At 42.5% G+C, this 17,706-nt stretch overlaps 1 protein-coding gene across 1 annotated transcript; it reads left to right on the forward strand.

Annotated features, from left to right (window-relative positions):
* Positions 1-1,660: 1,660 nt before the first annotated feature.
* EXOSC7 (exosome component 7) lies at positions 1,661-16,352 on the forward strand. The gene is made up of 8 exons (XM_033165648.1): positions 1,661-1,784; positions 4,071-4,172; positions 5,286-5,380; positions 10,595-10,760; positions 11,061-11,131; positions 12,430-12,550; positions 14,063-14,218; positions 16,127-16,352. Exons 1-8 carry the CDS (start codon positions 1,728-1,730, stop codon positions 16,229-16,231), a joined length of 873 nt encoding a protein of 290 aa, XP_033021539.1. The 5' UTR covers positions 1,661-1,727; the 3' UTR covers positions 16,232-16,352.
* Positions 16,353-17,706: the final 1,354 nt, after the last annotated feature.

Genomic DNA, 17,706 nt, shown 5'->3' on the forward strand with positions numbered 1-17,706 from the left:
GAATTATGGTGCTGGAGGAGACTCTTGAGAGTCCCGTGGACTGCAAGAAGATCAAACCTATCCATTCTCAAAGAAATCAGCCCTGAGTACTCACTAGAAGGACAGATCCTGAAGTTGAGGCTCCAGTACTTTGGCCACCTCATGAGAAGAGAAGAATCCCTAGAAAAGACCCTGATGTTGGGAAAGATGGAGGGCACAAGGAGAAGGGGACGACAGAGGACGAGATGGTTGGACAGTGTTCTTGAAGCTACTAACATGAGTTTGGCCAAACTGCGAGAGGCAGTGAAGGATAGGCGTGCCTGGCGTACTCTGGTCCATGGGGTCACGAAGAGTCGGACACGACTGAACGACTGAACAACAACAACAATAATCCAATAATATTAATAAACCAATCATCCAATAATAAACCACACAAAAGAAAAATAAACCAATAATAATAACAATGAACCAATAATAAACTGCACAAATGCATTTAAAAGGCCACAGAATGCCCAATCAGCTAAAAGGCCTGGGAGAAAAAGAGGCATTTATTATTATTTCTTAAACTGATCACCCAAGGATCCCAGGGCGGTTCAGGACAGGAAAAGAATGACAACACAAAATGTTCCGGTTTTCGAACATTTTTCAGAAGCTGAAGGTCCGATGCAGCTGTTGGCTATTGTTTCCGGGGCGCCCGCACCAATCGGAAGCCGCAGCTTGGTTTTTGAACGTTTCAGAAGTTGGGAAGGAATTAAGTTTGAGAACCAAGGCACCACTGTATTTGGCGATTTTGTTTTTGCTATTTATTTTGCATTTTTGCGGCTTTTTTGGTTAATTTTTGTGACTGTGTGGAACCCAGTTCAGCTGCTGATTGATGTGACTGCAGAAATGGATAAAAGCCCCCCATCCAAACAGGTAAGGGAAAAAAAGTTTTTCATTTTTATCATCTTCAATACTGTCCCATGTATTTTATAGTACTGTACATTGATGGTTGCTTTCATTTTATGGATCAACGGTCTCGTTAGATAGTAAAATTAATGTTAAATTGCTGTTTTAGAGGTTGTTTTTAAAAGTCTGGAACAGATTGATCCATTTTGCATTACTTTCTATGGAAAAGTGCACCTTGGTTTTGGAACGGTTTGGTATTGGATTGAACTTCCAGAACGGATTAAGTCTGAGAACCAAGGTACCACTGTATTGCTAAGGGCAGGCTGAAATTTCTTGTCTTTGCTCTGAATCCATTCCCTTGGCTGGCATAGGATTTCTGGAGAACTTAAAACCGGGCATTAAACTCGCAGTTGTTTCTCAAATTTGGGTCCCCAGCCATTGTTGGGACTACAACTCCCATCATCCCTAGCTAGCAGGATTAGCGCTGAGGGATGATGGGAGTTGTAGTCCGACAACAGCCGAGGCGCTGTAGCCACTGTGAGGCCATTCACAGGCTCGCCTGCATTTACTCGAGAGTAAACACCAGCGAACTGACCTGTCACGGAAAAAACCACAACCGCTCACTTTTAAAATTCCGGGCATCCGCAACGCGCTTGCGCGAAAGCCCAGCCGCTCGGCGGGAAAGGCGCGAGTACGCCTGTGCCTGCGCGGTCAGAAAACCGAGGTGGAGGGGGAGCGAGGGCGTCATCATACAACGCCGCAGAAGTGGGTAGGACGGGAGTGGGCGCCTTTTTGCTGACGGTAACTCCCGGGCGCGCGGCGTTCGGAGGGCGGAGCATGCGCGTGAGGGTGTCCTCGCCATGGCGTCGGTGGCGCTGAGCGAGGCGGAGAAAGTGTACGTCATGCACGGCGTCCAGGTAACTGAGGCGGTGCTGCAGGCCTGTCTGGGGCCTGTTACTTATTTATTATTATTATGATTATTATTATTATTATTATTTGCATTTATAGCCCACCTGTATTCTCCATGGGGCTCAAGGGGGGATGGTTCTTCCCCCTCCTCATTCAATTCTTCACAAGGACCCTGTGAGGCTGGGCTGCCACCTGCCCTGTACAGAATTGTCCCAGTTACTAATTATTATTATTATTAATTATTATTATTTTATGTGTTGCATTTATAGCCCACCTGTTTCTCCATGGGGCTCAAGTGGGGGGGCGGTGTTTCAATCCCCACAACGACCCTGTGAGGCTGGGCTGCCACCTGCCCTGTATAATACAGGATTGTCCCGTGTTTCAATGAAAAACGCTCCGTCCTGATTAATACGGAGTGCAGTTTGTCCTATTATTTCAAATCTTTTTTTTCCTTTCTCTCTCCAAATACACATGTCTCTAAGGGTGCGTGAAAGGTCCTGTATTTAAGCTCTGGGTAGCAAATCACAGACAGATTTACAAATTTGTGTGTTTGTTTGTGACAAATTCCAGAAGGGCCATCCTGTTAGGCTCAATGGATTGTATTGGATAGCTTTGAAGTCGCTTCAGCACCAGCTGAAAAAAAATTCAACCACCTCATCTGTATTTTGCCAGAACAAAGATTGGAACCTTACTACTGTGAGCTACGTTAGACTGGGGTTCAGTGACTGGCTCCAGGTCACCCAGTGAGCTTCCTGGCTGAGTGGGGATTCAAACCAGGGTCCTAGTCTGACACTTCCCATCATCATAGCCAGTGATCAGGGATGATGGGAGGTGTAGTCCAACAACATCTGGAGGGCAACAGGCTGTGCACCTCTGCTCTAACTGCTGCACCACACTGCCTTTTGCCCCAGGAGGCTTTGTTTCATCAGAATCAAGTATACACTTCGTAGTTAATGCTAAATACATTGTTTCTGGTAAATGGCCACAAGAGAGCTGTGAAAATTTGTGTCTCGGGCTTTTTAGACTCTTCTACCCATGTACTATCATAAACCAAAGTTGCGCATTGGTTGCCAGATGTGGATTTTTCTTCCAGCCAGGGTGGATTTGATTATATGATATACAGTCATACCTCGGGTTGCATTCGCTGCGGGTTGCGTTCGTCACGGGATAAGAACGCACCAAACCCGGAAGTACCGGAATCGGTTACTTCCGGGTTCGGCGGTCCGCGCATGCGCAAAAGCACTAAATTGCGCTTTGTGCATGCGCAGAAGTGGCGAATCACAACCCGCGGGTGCGCAGACACGGCGCTGCAGGTTATGGAAGTTGCGGGTTGCGAACGCGCATCCCACACGGAACGCGTTCGCAACCCGAGCGTCCACTGTATAATGAATTGGGGGGAAATTGTTTAGAAGTACCTTTCACCAGAGTCCTTTTTGTTGGGGATAATTCAGAGGGAGATTCCCAGGTGTCAAATATTGTTGTTGTTGTTGTTGTTATTTAATTTCTATACCACCCTATACCCGAAGGTCTCAGAGCAGTTCACATAAAATATCAAATACATAAAATCAAAACAAAACCAATAACCCCCACCCACCCCCCAAAAAAGAGCCAGCATTTTTAAAAAGGGTATGGGACGTAGATCAAGTCAGGCAAAGGCCTGGTTGAAAGGGAACTTTTTTGCCTGGCGCTTAAAGGTGTATAGTGAAGGCACCAGGCAAACTTCCCTGGGTAGTAGCATAATTATGTATGCTACTACTGCAGCCCATGTTTTGTTAGCCCCAAAATGGAAAACGAGCGAGGTCCCAACCAAAGAAGAATGGCAACTTAAACTGATGGAACACGCGCAGCTCGCAGATTTAACTTATAGAATAAGAGAACAAGAAGAACGTACATTCACAGATGATCGGAAAATGTTTACTGAATATATGGGTGAAAATTGTGTTTATTTAAAAATGCTGGTAGCATTAAGATAAATTCAACAGTGTAAATAAGTTTCAATGGCTGTAACATTGGATTACTGAATGGTTTAGTTCATGTAAAATATGCAGGGATGTATGGTATGCAAAATGAATTATGGAAAGAGAAGAAGGGAAGTCATTGATTTAAGGTTGTTTAAATGAATACTTTGAAATGTACATTGGAAAATTTAATAACAATGAGAGAGAGAGAGAGAGCATTCACTTATAATTACAAGCTCATGAATAATATGCATTCGTCTGCTTCTCTCAGCAACATTTATTTGTGTGATCAATCAATGGTATTAGGTAACACATTGTGATAAATGTCTGTTTCAGGAGGATCTTCGAGTGGATGGCCGTGGTTGTGAAGATTACAGATGTACTGAAGTGGAAACAGATGTAGTATCTAATACAAGTGGGTCTGCCAGAGTAAAACTTGTAAGTACGCCTTGTGGGGACTACTGTACATTGCTAATTATATTGCGTAGTTTTCATTCAAGCTCAGTCTGCACAATGCTAAAACATAGCTTGGGTCTGCCCTGCCCTAGCTAGAACAGTCTGCTGGCACCTGAAAAAGTAACTCATTTATAGTGGCATACGTTTTTGTGGCACAGGAAATGTATTGTTCATTTATAGTGCAGGAGAGAGATGTGTCACATTAATATGTACAGGTAGAACATAAATAGAAAGGAGAACCAGTTGCAAGAGTATTAATTCTGTTGTAGTGGCCCATTACTCCCCAGTTCGTACTGAGTTGGCAAAATTGTGTTCTTAAACACCCAGTAGTGTTTAAGGAATAGAAAGATGACATGCATTATGGAAAATGAATGGTTAGTATGAATGAGAAAAGGACGTTGGCTTGGGGACTGTTTGGTGTTGGAGGAAACGTGGCAATTGTTGGCTGAATGTTGAACACAGAATGAAACTAAGGGGGTGGGAAGCTCAGTGAGAGGAAGACCCAAAATGTCTTGTAACCAAGCAACAGGAAACCTAAAGGCAAGGGTGAGTGAAGGAAGACAAAATAAGCAATGGTGTGAGAAGCAGGGATCAAAAGGGAGGGGGTGGAGGAGACAGATTTGCAGGAAAAAGGACTGAATAAGTAAATTATCAGAAAAGCGATTGGATTATAACAACCAGTACTTTTTTACAGGGTATTCAAGGGTACGCAGTAGCTGCACCACTTTTTGTTGTTAAAAAGTGTGGCACTTACTATAACAACTTTATGATGAGTGCCAGCACCTGTTTTTCTAGAAAGAAAGCACTGTGAACAAGAAATACTCACAATGTTATTCTCACAGTCTATCAGACTTAATGCTGTTTATTAGCAGTGCGTGTCTACAGTAGTCTCCATCAGATTGTCGTGTTAAGTTGGTTGGCCCTTTCAGTGCTTTTAAGGTGCTTCAAAGGTTTGCCATTGTGTTTTCAAGGCTTTTTATTTTTTTAAGGAGAAATACTGGGTAGTACTAGCCAACACAGAAAGTAAAGGGAGGTGTGCTAGTAAGATCATAAGACTTGGAAAACATCTGTAGCAGAGTGCTGTTATTTTAACAGGGGCACACAGACATCCTGGTCGGAGTCAAGGCAGAAATGGGAGCACCGAAGTTGGATAGACCAAATGAAGGCTACTTGGAATTCTTTGTTGATTGGTTAGTGCAAACTGGGCCACAGAGTGGTCTTCTATATGACTAAATGCCAGCAACCTTAAAGTGATGCTAGTTGCAGGACTATATGCTCTGTGTTTGCTTTTTTCAGGATTTCAGAATCCCAGATAACGAATCATTAATTTGACTGCCTTTTTGCCTTTTTCTTCCCCATCTTTTGCATTTTGAAGTTCATTTCTTTACTTCTTTCTGCTCATGGCCAGCGTCCCACCCTTTCCCAGAATGGACACACAGAACCTTCTAGTCCTCACCAGATCTCTGTAGGCTATTCCTTTTTGTAAATTCCTTTCCCCTGCTGCTGGTGATGGTGGTACCTCATTAGTTTCCTTCACCGTCATGACCTTGCCTCCTTCGCCAGAGTACTGAACACTGCATTCAGTTCTCTGCTGCAATTTGCATTTCTCAAGGTGACATTGGTAGTTAGCAAGATACTGCCAAGGATGGTACATGCAGTCAAAACATTTTAATAAGCCCTGGGCAGAGGAGCCAGTGAGATTCAGAGCAGCATTTCTTCTGCAGACATGCCAGATCCTATAGACCAAGCCTGAAAGGAGTCATATTTTTTCTTTCTTTTTGCTATGCCAGATCTAGGCTGGCACAGGAGATGACTCGCATATCAGGTCCCTTTCTGGAAGCTGGGCCAGTGAATCAATGGTTGGCCAAACTCTACCCTTGCCCCATCCCAGTAACACCACTTTGCAAAGCTGCTTGTTGTTGTTGTTGTTATTCAGGTATACTGGGACGAGGCCGTTTAGGGCTTGAAAGGTCAGCACCAACACTTTGAATTGTGCTTGGAAACATACTGGGAGCCAATGTAGGTCTTTCAGGACCGGTGTTATATGGTCCAGCAGCAACTCCCAGTCCACAGTCTCACTGCTGCATTCTGGATTAGTTGGAGTTTCCGGGTCACTGTCAATGGTAGCCCCACGTAGAGTGCATTGCAGTAGTCCAAGCAGGAGATAACTAGAGCATGCACCACTCTGGCGAGACAGTCTGCGTACCAGATGGAGCTGGTAAACAGCTGCCCTGGACACAGAATTGACCTGCGCCTCCATGGACAGTTGTGAGTCCAAAATGACTCCCAGACTGCGCACTTGGTCCTTCAGGGGCACAGTTACCCCATTCAGGACCAGGGAAATAGTGTCTGGGTGGAATTTCCGAAAATCAGTTAAAATGTCCGTATTTCCTTTAAAATAGCTCAAAAACTTCATTTTTTTAAAACTGCATGCTCAAAGCAACTGTAGAGCCTTCTCTGCCACAATTAGAGATAGTGGGGTTTCAATCTCTGGCACATTATTGGCCTGCCGCTAGATGGTGCTAACTGAACATTTTTGAACACCTGGAGCATTTTGACAATTCCTCCTCTCCATTTTAAAGGGTTGTCAAATCATTAACTCATTTTGAATTGCTGCCCTGGTCCCTCCTGCACTTTCTGAGATAGTACAAGATAAAATTGGGGAGCAGAGTCTTCCACTAGAATTTTTAATGTGTATGTTGATACGCATTGTTGAGATGAGTAACAAGGTTGGCACTCTTGCTTGTGGTTGCATGTTTAAGAGTCACCCTGGGGATCTGTGCCATGGCTCTGTGCCAGGAGAGCGGGCAACCAGTTATGAAGAGCATGGCAAACACATGCTAGGTTGATACTAACTTGATTTAGGTCTAATTAACATAATTTTCCTAAATCTTGGGGTACGGGGTGGGATGAAATCGTTTTCTGGATTTCTTAAACCTGCACGCACAAAACCTTGACCAGGCACTGATACATAAGATAGATGTGCATGCCCAGTTTCTAAAACCAAGATACGACTGTATCTGGCTTTTAATCATTGTGATTTGGAGAGGAAGGCTGATCCATCCTTGCACCAAGCCTCTGCATCCTGCTTTTATGCATATACAGAGCAGGATTGTGCCTATAAAGTTTTTTTTAAAAAAAACACAACAACAACAAATTCTATTGTGGGTTTGGGGGGGCAAATGTAAGTCTATAATGGGGACGCTTCTGTCTATTTAGCACAAGGTGATATGGACAGAAGCAGCAACAGACACAGAGTAGCATATTACTTGGCTTTCTAATTGGAATGTTATCCTACAATAAAGTTCTAAAACGCCAAAGTTCAAAGAGGCAACTTCAAGGTGTTGCTATGAGAACTGTGAATCTGCCCTTTAATTAAACATAACTTAAAATTCACCCTGAGTGCGCTAGAGATGACTGTGTGATTAGATATTCATATAAATTGGCTATGAAAACTTTGCCACAATTTAAAAATCAAGTCTGCTTGGAGGCTAAATTGCATAGTGCAGGTAAATTAGATAATTGTCGTAGTTAATTTTTTATATAAGCTGCTTCTCCCTAGGAAACCTTTAAGGATCCTTTGTAAGTATACCATTAAGAAATGTTCCGTTTCTGACTAATTGCTTGTGGCCTGACTCATAAAGAATCCATATGAGATAAATGCTTTGCGAAGATCCTGCCTATTTTCTATATTATGAAAAATAGTACCTGTACCTGACATTCAGCTATATATGCCAGCATTTCTCAAACTTGGGTCTCCAGCAGTTGCTGGACCAGTGGCCAGAGATGATGGGAGTTGTAGTCCGACAACAGCTGGAGACCCGAATTTGAGAAACACTAACGTGTACTGTAGGAAAGCTGACAAGATAAATGCCTAAGGGGCCCACTTTAATGGGAGCACTGAGAGTTATATGCTGCCCTCCCAACAGTAGGAGCGCTGTTCCTTACTATAGAAGCAGTACAGTAGTGAAGCAGGGGCTGCACAGCAAACAGGAGCAGTGGATTGGATCCACCAGTGTACCCACATAGTCCTGCCCCACATTGTCCTGGCAGTGGCAGTGATGCTGCTGTTATGAAGTTGCCTCCATGTCCCTATCACACCAGCTTCTCCTGCCCTTAAAGGTTTGCTATGATTGGTGTTTCCACGTCGTAGTGATGTATGGAAGTGAGAGCTGGACCATAAAGAAGGCTGATCACCAAAGAATTGATGCTTTTGAATTATGGTGCTGGAGGAGACGCTTGAGAGTCCCATGGATGGCAAGAAGATCAAACCTATCCATTCTGAAGGAAATCAGCCCTGAGTGCTCACTGGAAGGACAGATCCTGAAGCTGAGGCTCCAATACTTTGGCCACCTCATGAGAAGAGAAGACTCCCTGGAAAAGATCCTGATGTTGGGAAAGATGGAGGGCACAAGGAGAAGGGGACGACAGAGGATGAGATGGTTGGACAGTGTTCTCGAAGCTACTAATATGAGTTTGACCAAACTGCGGGAGGCAGTGGAAGACAGGAGTGCCTGGCGTGCTCTGGTCCATGGGGTCACGAAGAGTCGGACATGACTAAACAACAACAACAAATGTTTTGCTGTGAATGAGAAGATTTCTCCTCCTTTAGTTTCTATCCTAGCTTGAGTAGGAGCAACAGACCATGATCCCTAGGTTCTGTCTCCAAACAAACCATGTTTGTCATTGGCTTACCAACAACGGCTTGATTGAACAAAAAAATGTCCCCAGTTTGGACACTAAGCCAGGGATCATGGGGGTGGGGGGGTTGCACCAGCTTCTGCTAAGAGGAGGACCAAATTTGAAACAATCTTATCTCCACGTTCAGAGGGTGGGATTCAGCATCACGCTATTACAAATGTTCCATCAGCACAAGCATTGCCGGTTTCCAAATGGAATGATTGCCCCTCTCCTCCCCTCACATTCCTCCCTCTCTCCTCACCTCCCTGGGTAGGGGAGAGATAAACCCTGCACACAGCCATTATCTATGGTTTACCATGATGTGCAAACCGACTATGCTTAGGAAGGGGTATACTGGCTGCCATGCAAAATGAGATGCATAAACTACAATGAAACAGTAATGTTGCTGGTAAATGTGTAGCTTGGGATGTGAGGCTCGACAAGGTGAAGTTGTGCACTATCAGCAAGACATTTTTATTCCATTAGGCCCATGTAGCTATTTAAGATGTTTTGATTTAACAGTCACCTCTATTGTTACTTTGTACATCACCGTTTTTAATTGTGTTGTGCGTTTTCTTGTTGTACATTGCCCCATTATTTCATGATATGGCAGTGTGTAACTATTCTTATGAGTAGTCAGGCAGCATATCGTGAAATATTAGGGCAATGTACAAGTACTTAATTTTATTTTTCTAACTGCAGATAGGCAAGCATACATTTCCTTGTTTAGCTTAAACTTTTACTAAGATCCTCCAGTGGTGAAGACTGCTATGATTGTTTCTCCAGAGGCACTCGAACCCTCCTTCATAGAGTGTTGGTGCAGCGCCTCTCCTGGTGCAATGGCTTGTGACTCTCTTTTGTTTTGTTTTGTTGTTAAATTTGTATACTGCCCTTCATCTAAAGATCTCAGGGTGGTTTGCGGCATAAAAACACAAGACAAAAACACAAAATACGTAACAAAAACAAGAACGAAACAATAGCCCAATAACTCTTCCTGACTTAGACTCAAATTGATGCCAAGCAATGGTTAGGGGCTGTTGCCTTGTCTCCTTACAGAGAGGAGGAAAAGTGGAGCTGGTCCTTGCAACCTCTTCTACCTGTTGTGGACCTGAGAGCTTCTAAATCCAGATAGGAGACGGGAGGAAATACAGTAGGATGGGCAACCTTGAAAGCTGTAGGCTTCTAGTACGCTGCGCAGTGTAATATTGATTCTTCTGCTGGAATAGCTTCTAATTAGGCTGGTTTTTGCCTTACATTTTTGAAATTGTGTGTGCATTTTTTAGAAGATTAGAGCCCATCACAGCTGACACTTGTTGAAGGCAACGAGACTCTTTCAGTAGAGAAATACCCAGGACAGGAGAGGCCAATTAAAAATATGCCAGTCTTCCTGTTAGTTCATCTGTTCTCTCCCGCTGTTATGTTTAACAGGGTTTATTGTTAGCCATGCAACTTTCTTTTCTGTTTCTTATTCTTAACCTGAAGATGGAAGAAAGCAATTGTTCTTAACTTCCATCAAACCACAGTAGTTAGACTGTAACTAAAGAACTGGAGCTGAGATACCAAGCTATGTTGTTGCCTGTTTCAGATAATCTATAGATCTCTCTGTCCCCTTTATTATTTTGGTTTATTAAATCTTATTAATAGGGAAAGGGCGGTATTTAATGTCCTGTGCTGATCCATAGATCCCTGAAAGGTGAAAACTGCTTTTATTTTCTTCCTTTCAGCTCAGCCAATGCCACTCCTGAATTTGAGGGCCGCGGCGGAGAGGAGCTTGGCACTGAAATAGCAAATACCCTCTACAGAATTTTTAACAACGAGAGCAGCATTGACTTGAAGTTGCTTTGCATTGCTCCCCGAGAGCACTGCTGGGTGCTTTACGTCGATGTCCTGGTAAGTAAAACATACTTCAGCTTAATCGAAACTAGATATTCAGAGAATTCCTCGGGCCGTTGACGGGTTGAATTCTGATGAGATTGTTTCTGTCTCAAAGTCAGAGGAGGTAGTTTAAACGCTATCACAACCCTAAACCTCATTGTCAGCCTTTGCTCATTCAGGACTGTATCTTGATTTAAAAAGTCAAGATAAGAACAAGCCTATCTGCCACAATCAGATTATCACTTGTAGGTTCTAGGATTGATATAACTGAATGGGTTATTCATGTAAAACACACATCTTCTTTTAACATTTCAGTTACTGGAGTGTGGTGGAAACTTGTTTGATGCCATCTCTGTTGCAGTGAAGGCAGCACTGTTTAATACCAGGTAAGGCACGCATAGCGGAGGAAAATGCAGAGGTCTCTGTTGCAGCCACAACGATGTGTTGTGGCACCATAACAAGTTAACAAATTTATTACGGTATAAGCTTTTGCAGACTAGAGTCCACTTCATCAGACGCATCTAATGTAATCCTCAGTTGTATTTATATATGCATGGTGTGTGTGTGTGTGTCTGTGTGTGTGTGTGTAAACTGAGATTAGAAGGACATAAAATGCAGAAAGTACAGACAGTGGCAAATAGAGACAATCACAGATGCCGTTTCATTCAGTTGAAATTGTTAATTTGGGGTTCTCATCAGCTGTACGCCATAATCATCACAATTATAACGAACAAAGGCTTGACAGATCTCGCTTTGCATGTCATGAGTCTATCTCATATACTAGTTTCACCTTTTAAGTTGAATTACTGAAAGAAATGAACCTTTCCACAATATTCTAATTTTTCGAGTTTCACTTGTATATCAATATATAATTGCTCAGCCCAAAGGAAGGGGGTGAGGAAAATTCTCCAGTGTTCCTCATCCTTTAGTGTTTGTTTGTTTGTTTGTTTGATTTATATATATATATACTGCCCTTCTTCATAAGATCTCAGGGCTGCTGTAACTCCATCAGGCTTCCTAACTTTGCCAAACAGCCTAGTTGAAAACATCTTGCCTTGTGTTTTGTTTCTCACTGTATTATATAAAACCCACATAACACTTTGGCACAGCTGCTTTGAAAAGCAGTCCAAAACATTTTTCGGCTGTTTATTTTAAATGACCTCAGCTTTTGAATGGAATGAACCGTATTATACTGGGAATGTGCCTTTTCTTTTTTTACAGATGGGAAGCTGCTCTAAATCATTTGCTGATACAAATTCCATTTTTTTAAAAGTTCAGATAAGGAAAAGAACGCACATTTTGTAGAAAACCTCCCTATTGGGAAAATGAATTGAGTCTCTTCCTATTTTTATTGTTTAAACTGCTTACTGACCAACGACAACAAAGATAATTGCCATTTCTGCACTAACTACAATCACAATGCTATCCTTTTAAAATGATAAATATGGTGTGTTGCCAGATTAAAAAGCTGTACCTCTTTAAAAGATGCTCCATCACTGAGCTATGTCCCTTCCGCAAACTAAAATTGTTTGTGGTGTTGGCTGAGATGCTCTTCTGGAGTATGAAAGCTAATAGGATCTATCTTTGGAAATTAATATCAGCATATGAAAAGGAATTGGAGTGATTCCATGTGGCAATATGTGCAGAAATGACATCTTAATTTGACATCGCCTGCTTTCTTTAGAATACCCAAAGTACGTGTTTTGGAGGATGAAGGTGGACGGGAAATTGAACTTTCTGATGATCCTTTTGACTGTATTCGACTTAATGTAGACAATGTACCTTGTATTGTCACACTAAGCAAAGTAAGTCACTGACAATTCTGAGCTTATCTCCTATGGGCTTGTTTTGATAGAAAAGTTCTAATACAAAAGGTGGACCTGCCATTTTTATTGTGGACACTGCCATGGAAACCATCAGATTATTTCAATATGTCTTTCTGGGTTCTTGAGTTTCCAGTATGGAAGATATTAGGTATTTTGTTTGTGTGTATATGTAGTGGTATTGGTATTATTATTATTATTATTATTATTATTATTATTATTATTACTACTACTACTACTACACTTTCTCTGCTTAGAAATGGAACTCTGTCCATTCAACACCTTTAACAACATGGTTGACTATTCTATACCAGTGATTAGAGAAGCTATTTTGACACGTATGGAAAAAGGGTTTGCTGTTTGAAAACGTTACGTTTACAGAAAACATTCGCTTGCAAGGGCATCTCTTCATCTTGGCTTGGTCTTTTGGTGAATTAATTGTATTAGAATTCTAGATTAAAATGCTGCGGTTCTAGAATTCCTTCCCCATGTTATTTCTCAGTATTGTTCTAACTTTCCTCCCTCAGATTTGCACAAAACCAGAAAATTGCACAAGCAAACCACATACAAAATCTGTAAACCAGATATATTGGGCCGCAATCTGAAAAGGCTGTGCTCGGCAGTGGTTTTTTTCCAGGGGGTACTAAAAACTACGCAGTACTGGCAATTCTTTTTTGTTGTTGTTAAAAAGTGTTGCACTTACTTAACAACTTCATAGTGAGTACCGGCACCTATTTTTCTAGGGAAAAAGCACTGGTGCAAATAATTTTCAGTTGCTTTCATTTCTTTTCCAGGGTGCTAGTAAGGTTGTGTGAAGAACTTAGCCTTTTATATTTCTTTTTTTCTTTTTTAGCCCTTGGATTTGCACAAAAAAAACATGCACAAGGGAATTTGCAATCACCTGCCTGTGTTTTCGCACACTTCTCGGGTGGGGATTTTTTTTTTTTTAAACACTCAAAGGTGCAGCTCTTTGCACACTTTGTACTTAATTGGTGTAATAGAATCAACAGATTAGAAGGAAGGAATAAACACAAAAGGGAGTGCCTAGAGATATGAACAGGAAATACAGAGTTGCTCTGCATATACAAATTCAATTACATGAGGGTGTAGATTACTCTGGTCTAATTTTAATGAGGGGAGTGGGGAATGGATTAACAGCTAAATAATGCTGACAAGCCCTATGTTTACTTGGAAGTAAGTCCCACTGTGTTCACCTGCCTTACTCGCAGAGAACTGTAAAGTCAAACCTTGGTTGTCAAACGTAATCCGTTCCAGAAGACTGGATGAAAGGGCAGTTGGCAAAGTCAGTGGAGAGAAGAGAAAAGAAAACTCCCTGCAAGCTTTTCGGCTTCCGAAAAACGTTCAAAAACTGGAGCATTTACTTCTGGGTTTTCTGCATTTGGGAGCTGAAACGTTTCAAAACGGAGCCGTTCGGGAACCGAGGTTTGACTGTATAGGATTGCAGCTTACGTTTGTTTGTCGTTGCTTTTCCAGATTGGCTATAGGCATGTAGTGGATGCCACACTTCAGGAGGAAGCGTGTTCTCTGGCTAGCCTCCTCATTTCTGTGACCAGTCAAGGTGTCCTAACCTGTATGAAGAAAGTGGGAAGGGGGAGCCTTGATCCAGAAAGCATATTTGAGATGATGGAGGTAAGCTGTGGTCAGGTTGTTGTAAATCAAGCCATAGTGGGATTTTTGAGCATGTTATTAATTACAGTGGTACCTTGGTTCTCAAACTTAATGTGTTCCTGAAGTCCATTCCAAAACCAAGGCACGCTTTCCCATAGAAAGTAATGCAAAATGGATTAATCCGTTGCAGACTTTTAAAAACAACCCCTAAAACAGCAATTTAACATGAATTTTACTATCTAACGAGACCATGGATCCATTAAATGAAAGCAATAAACAGTGTACTGCAGTCACACACTCAATCAATCAATCAATAGTTGAACTGGGTTCCACAGTGTCACAACAACAACAAAAAACACCACAAGAACACAAAATAAATAGCAAAAACAGACAGACCTCAGCGTGACACTCAAAACATGGAAGTGTGGCACTCAAAATGGAAGTGCAACATTCAGAACAGAGCATATTCAACTTCCGAAAACAGTTCACAAACCAGATCACTTATTCCCGGGTTTACAGCATTTGAGTTCCAAGTTGTTCAGGTACCAAGGCCTTTGAGAACCAAGGTGCCACTGTGCAGCATAAAGGTTGAGCTATCGACCTATTTTGGTTTTAAAAATCTAACTTCTCCAAATATAAGCTGCTCTCGAAAGACAGCTGAAATACAGTTTATATCAGGGCTGTCCAACTTCCGGAGACTGCGATCTACTCCCACTATTTAAAAAAAAAAACTGGCAGCGATCTACCCATTGGATTGACCACAGTTGTTGAGCATTTTTTGTATCAATCAAAAGCATTTAGTTATTACAGTTAATGATGTTTAGATAGATATTTTTATATATCGTGTTGCATACTCATCTGAAATGGGGATCAGAGTCTTTTTGTAGGAAATGGAATGGATATTTTTGCTGGTGCAAGCAAGATGTGAAGAAAAATGCTGGGGACCATGATTTGTAACAGTTTCATAACTCCCCCTTAGCATTCTTAAATGCACTAACATTGACCCTGAGTCATGAATTCCGTTATGTTTGCCAGCCTTGAGGCAGACAATAATTCCATACAGCCCACAAAACGACAGATACAAGAAAGCTTTGGGAAAGTAGAGCAAATTACGATCCAGGTTGGGTTGGTTTATAGTACACATTGTTTGTCTATAGTTTTCAAATCTATATCATACTTATTGTAGTCATGTCTTTGTTCCGTGTTCCATTACTTTTATGTCTATGGCTTACACTACCTCCCTCTTAAGATATTCAAGAGATTCAAAAGGTTAAATTCTTTTATTTCCATTCCAAGACATACAGCATTGGCATAATTGTTGGGCTTTGTTTTTACTCCATGAACTCTAGCAATATTTTCTGCATCTTCCTTATAATCTTTGCAGGTATCAAGAAAGCTAAAATGCTGTTAGGGAGAACATTTTTTGCTTCCAGTGGGAGGCTAGAGTATTTCATGCTAACCCTTCTGATTTACTGCTGTTGTCGAAATCTGCAGGGGGAGAGAGAGAATGCTAGCACCAGAGCTTCTTCTGGTCTGAAAGGCTAGACGCTAAGGTCTAGGGGGAATGTGCAAGTCTATAACTCAAAACTCCAATGGGTTGTTAGCAAGTGGAATTTTTCATCAGCTAGACAGAGATCTCCAACTTTTTTGGGGGGGTGTCTGGGGACATATTTGGAAATCTGAGAAGTTGTCTTGGGCACCACAAAATACCCACTTCGCAGTAGAAAAAACTGGTGATGCTGAGATCCTCCAAACCCCAAATCTCTACACCCGCCCACACCAAAACAAAGAGAAAAGCAGAGAGGTAGGGATTAATTTTTTAGGAAAAACATTTCCACAAAAGAAAGAAGCTTCTCTGTGGATTCTTCTTTTTTTACAGTTATGTTCTCCTGCCACGCATTGGTTTTTGTCTTTTCATTTGCATTTCAGACTGGAAAGAGGGTGGGCAAGTTGTTGCACACCTCTTTGCAATCTGCCTTGGATAAAGAAGAAAGTCTCGGACCAACACGGAAAAAAGTTGGATTCTTGGGGTGAGCCTCATTGTTACATTGAACATCTGTCAAGGACTGGGGATGTTTGTTTGCTAGTTGTTCAGATTTTTTTCTTTTTTACAAAGTTGGCTATATATTTGTTAAATAAAGGTGGTTTCCTCTCACACACTTGTCATTTCAGCTCTTTTTTCAATGGGCATTTGTGGCAAAATTCAAAGATTTGCTCAACACTAGGGCCGAGTGATATGTCGCTATATCATCCAAAACCAATTTGAAGTCCACATTGTGATACCGGTTTCATAATTTTTGACCTGGCAATATATTGTGAATTGTGTATGTGTGTATGCGTGCGCGCAATTCAAAAATCACAATGTGGGGGGAAATGTGAAGCTAGTCAGTGCCTCTGCATAGCTCCATCCTTATTTCGGATATTGTGATAAATTGGCATATTGCAATGATTATCTGGTGCTGAAAACCAGATGTTGCCCAGCCCTAATATATGCCTAGGGACGCGGGTGGCGCTGTGGGTTAAACCACTGAGCCTAGGGCTTGCAGATCAGAAGGTCGACGGGGTGAGTTCCCGTTGCTCGGTCCCAGCTCCTGCCAACCTAGCAGTTCGAAAGCATGTCAGAGTGCAAGTAGATAAATAGGTACCACTCCGGCGTTTCCGTGCGCTGCTCTGGTTCACCAGAAGCGGCTTAGTCATGCTGGCCACATGACCTGGAAGCTGTACGCCGGCTCCCTCGGCCAGTAACGTGAGATGAGTGCCCAGAGTCGGACACGACTGGACCTAATGGTCAGGGGTCCCTTTACCTTTACCTTTTAATCTACGCCTTGATAGAAATGTAAAAGCAAGCAATGGATTGTAAAATGGTTGTATTCACTTACCCTAGGGGGCTAGAGGAAACTTTTTCCAGGGGTTGCTTTTGCTTCTCACAGGACCAAATGCTGACAGCGGGAAGGACCAGAAAGAGAAGGGGGCAGAGCAACTAATGCTTCTTCACGCATTTAGATGTCCTTTTTGCTATCTTCCACCCAGGGAAGTAAGCAGCAACGTCAGAGTTCAAGGGCCCATTCTAGCCTGGCCAAAACACCTAGCAGGCCATTGAGAGTGTGACCTGGGGAGAGTCCTGTGGGCTAGATAGAAACTTAACCCCCAAGCCTGAGGTTCTCCATCTCTGCCTTGCCCCATCCATCTTGGTCGGGGTGGGGAACCTTTTCAGCAGTGCTTCCCAAGCTCTTGACAATCGGGCTAAACCTTTGATCCCAGCTCCATCTTTACCAGCCTCTCAGTTAACGTCGTACCTGACCACAAGTGTAGGGCAGGTTGGCATGGCTTGCCCAAATTGGGGAGAAGGCAAATGGGGGAGGTGTCTCAGGCCAGAATTTCCCCACCTCTGATCGAGGGCCACTCAAGATGCCGAAACTGATTATCTGCATGGTTCTTAGCTCACTACACCTGCTGAAGTCGGTGCTGTCGTGGTTGTTGTGGCATAAGATGTACCAGGCTAGATATTG

Source organism: Lacerta agilis, chromosome 12 (genome assembly GCF_009819535.1).
Source record: "Lacerta agilis isolate rLacAgi1 chromosome 12, rLacAgi1.pri, whole genome shotgun sequence".
Lineage (NCBI taxonomy): Eukaryota > Metazoa > Chordata > Lepidosauria > Squamata > Lacertidae > Lacerta > Lacerta agilis.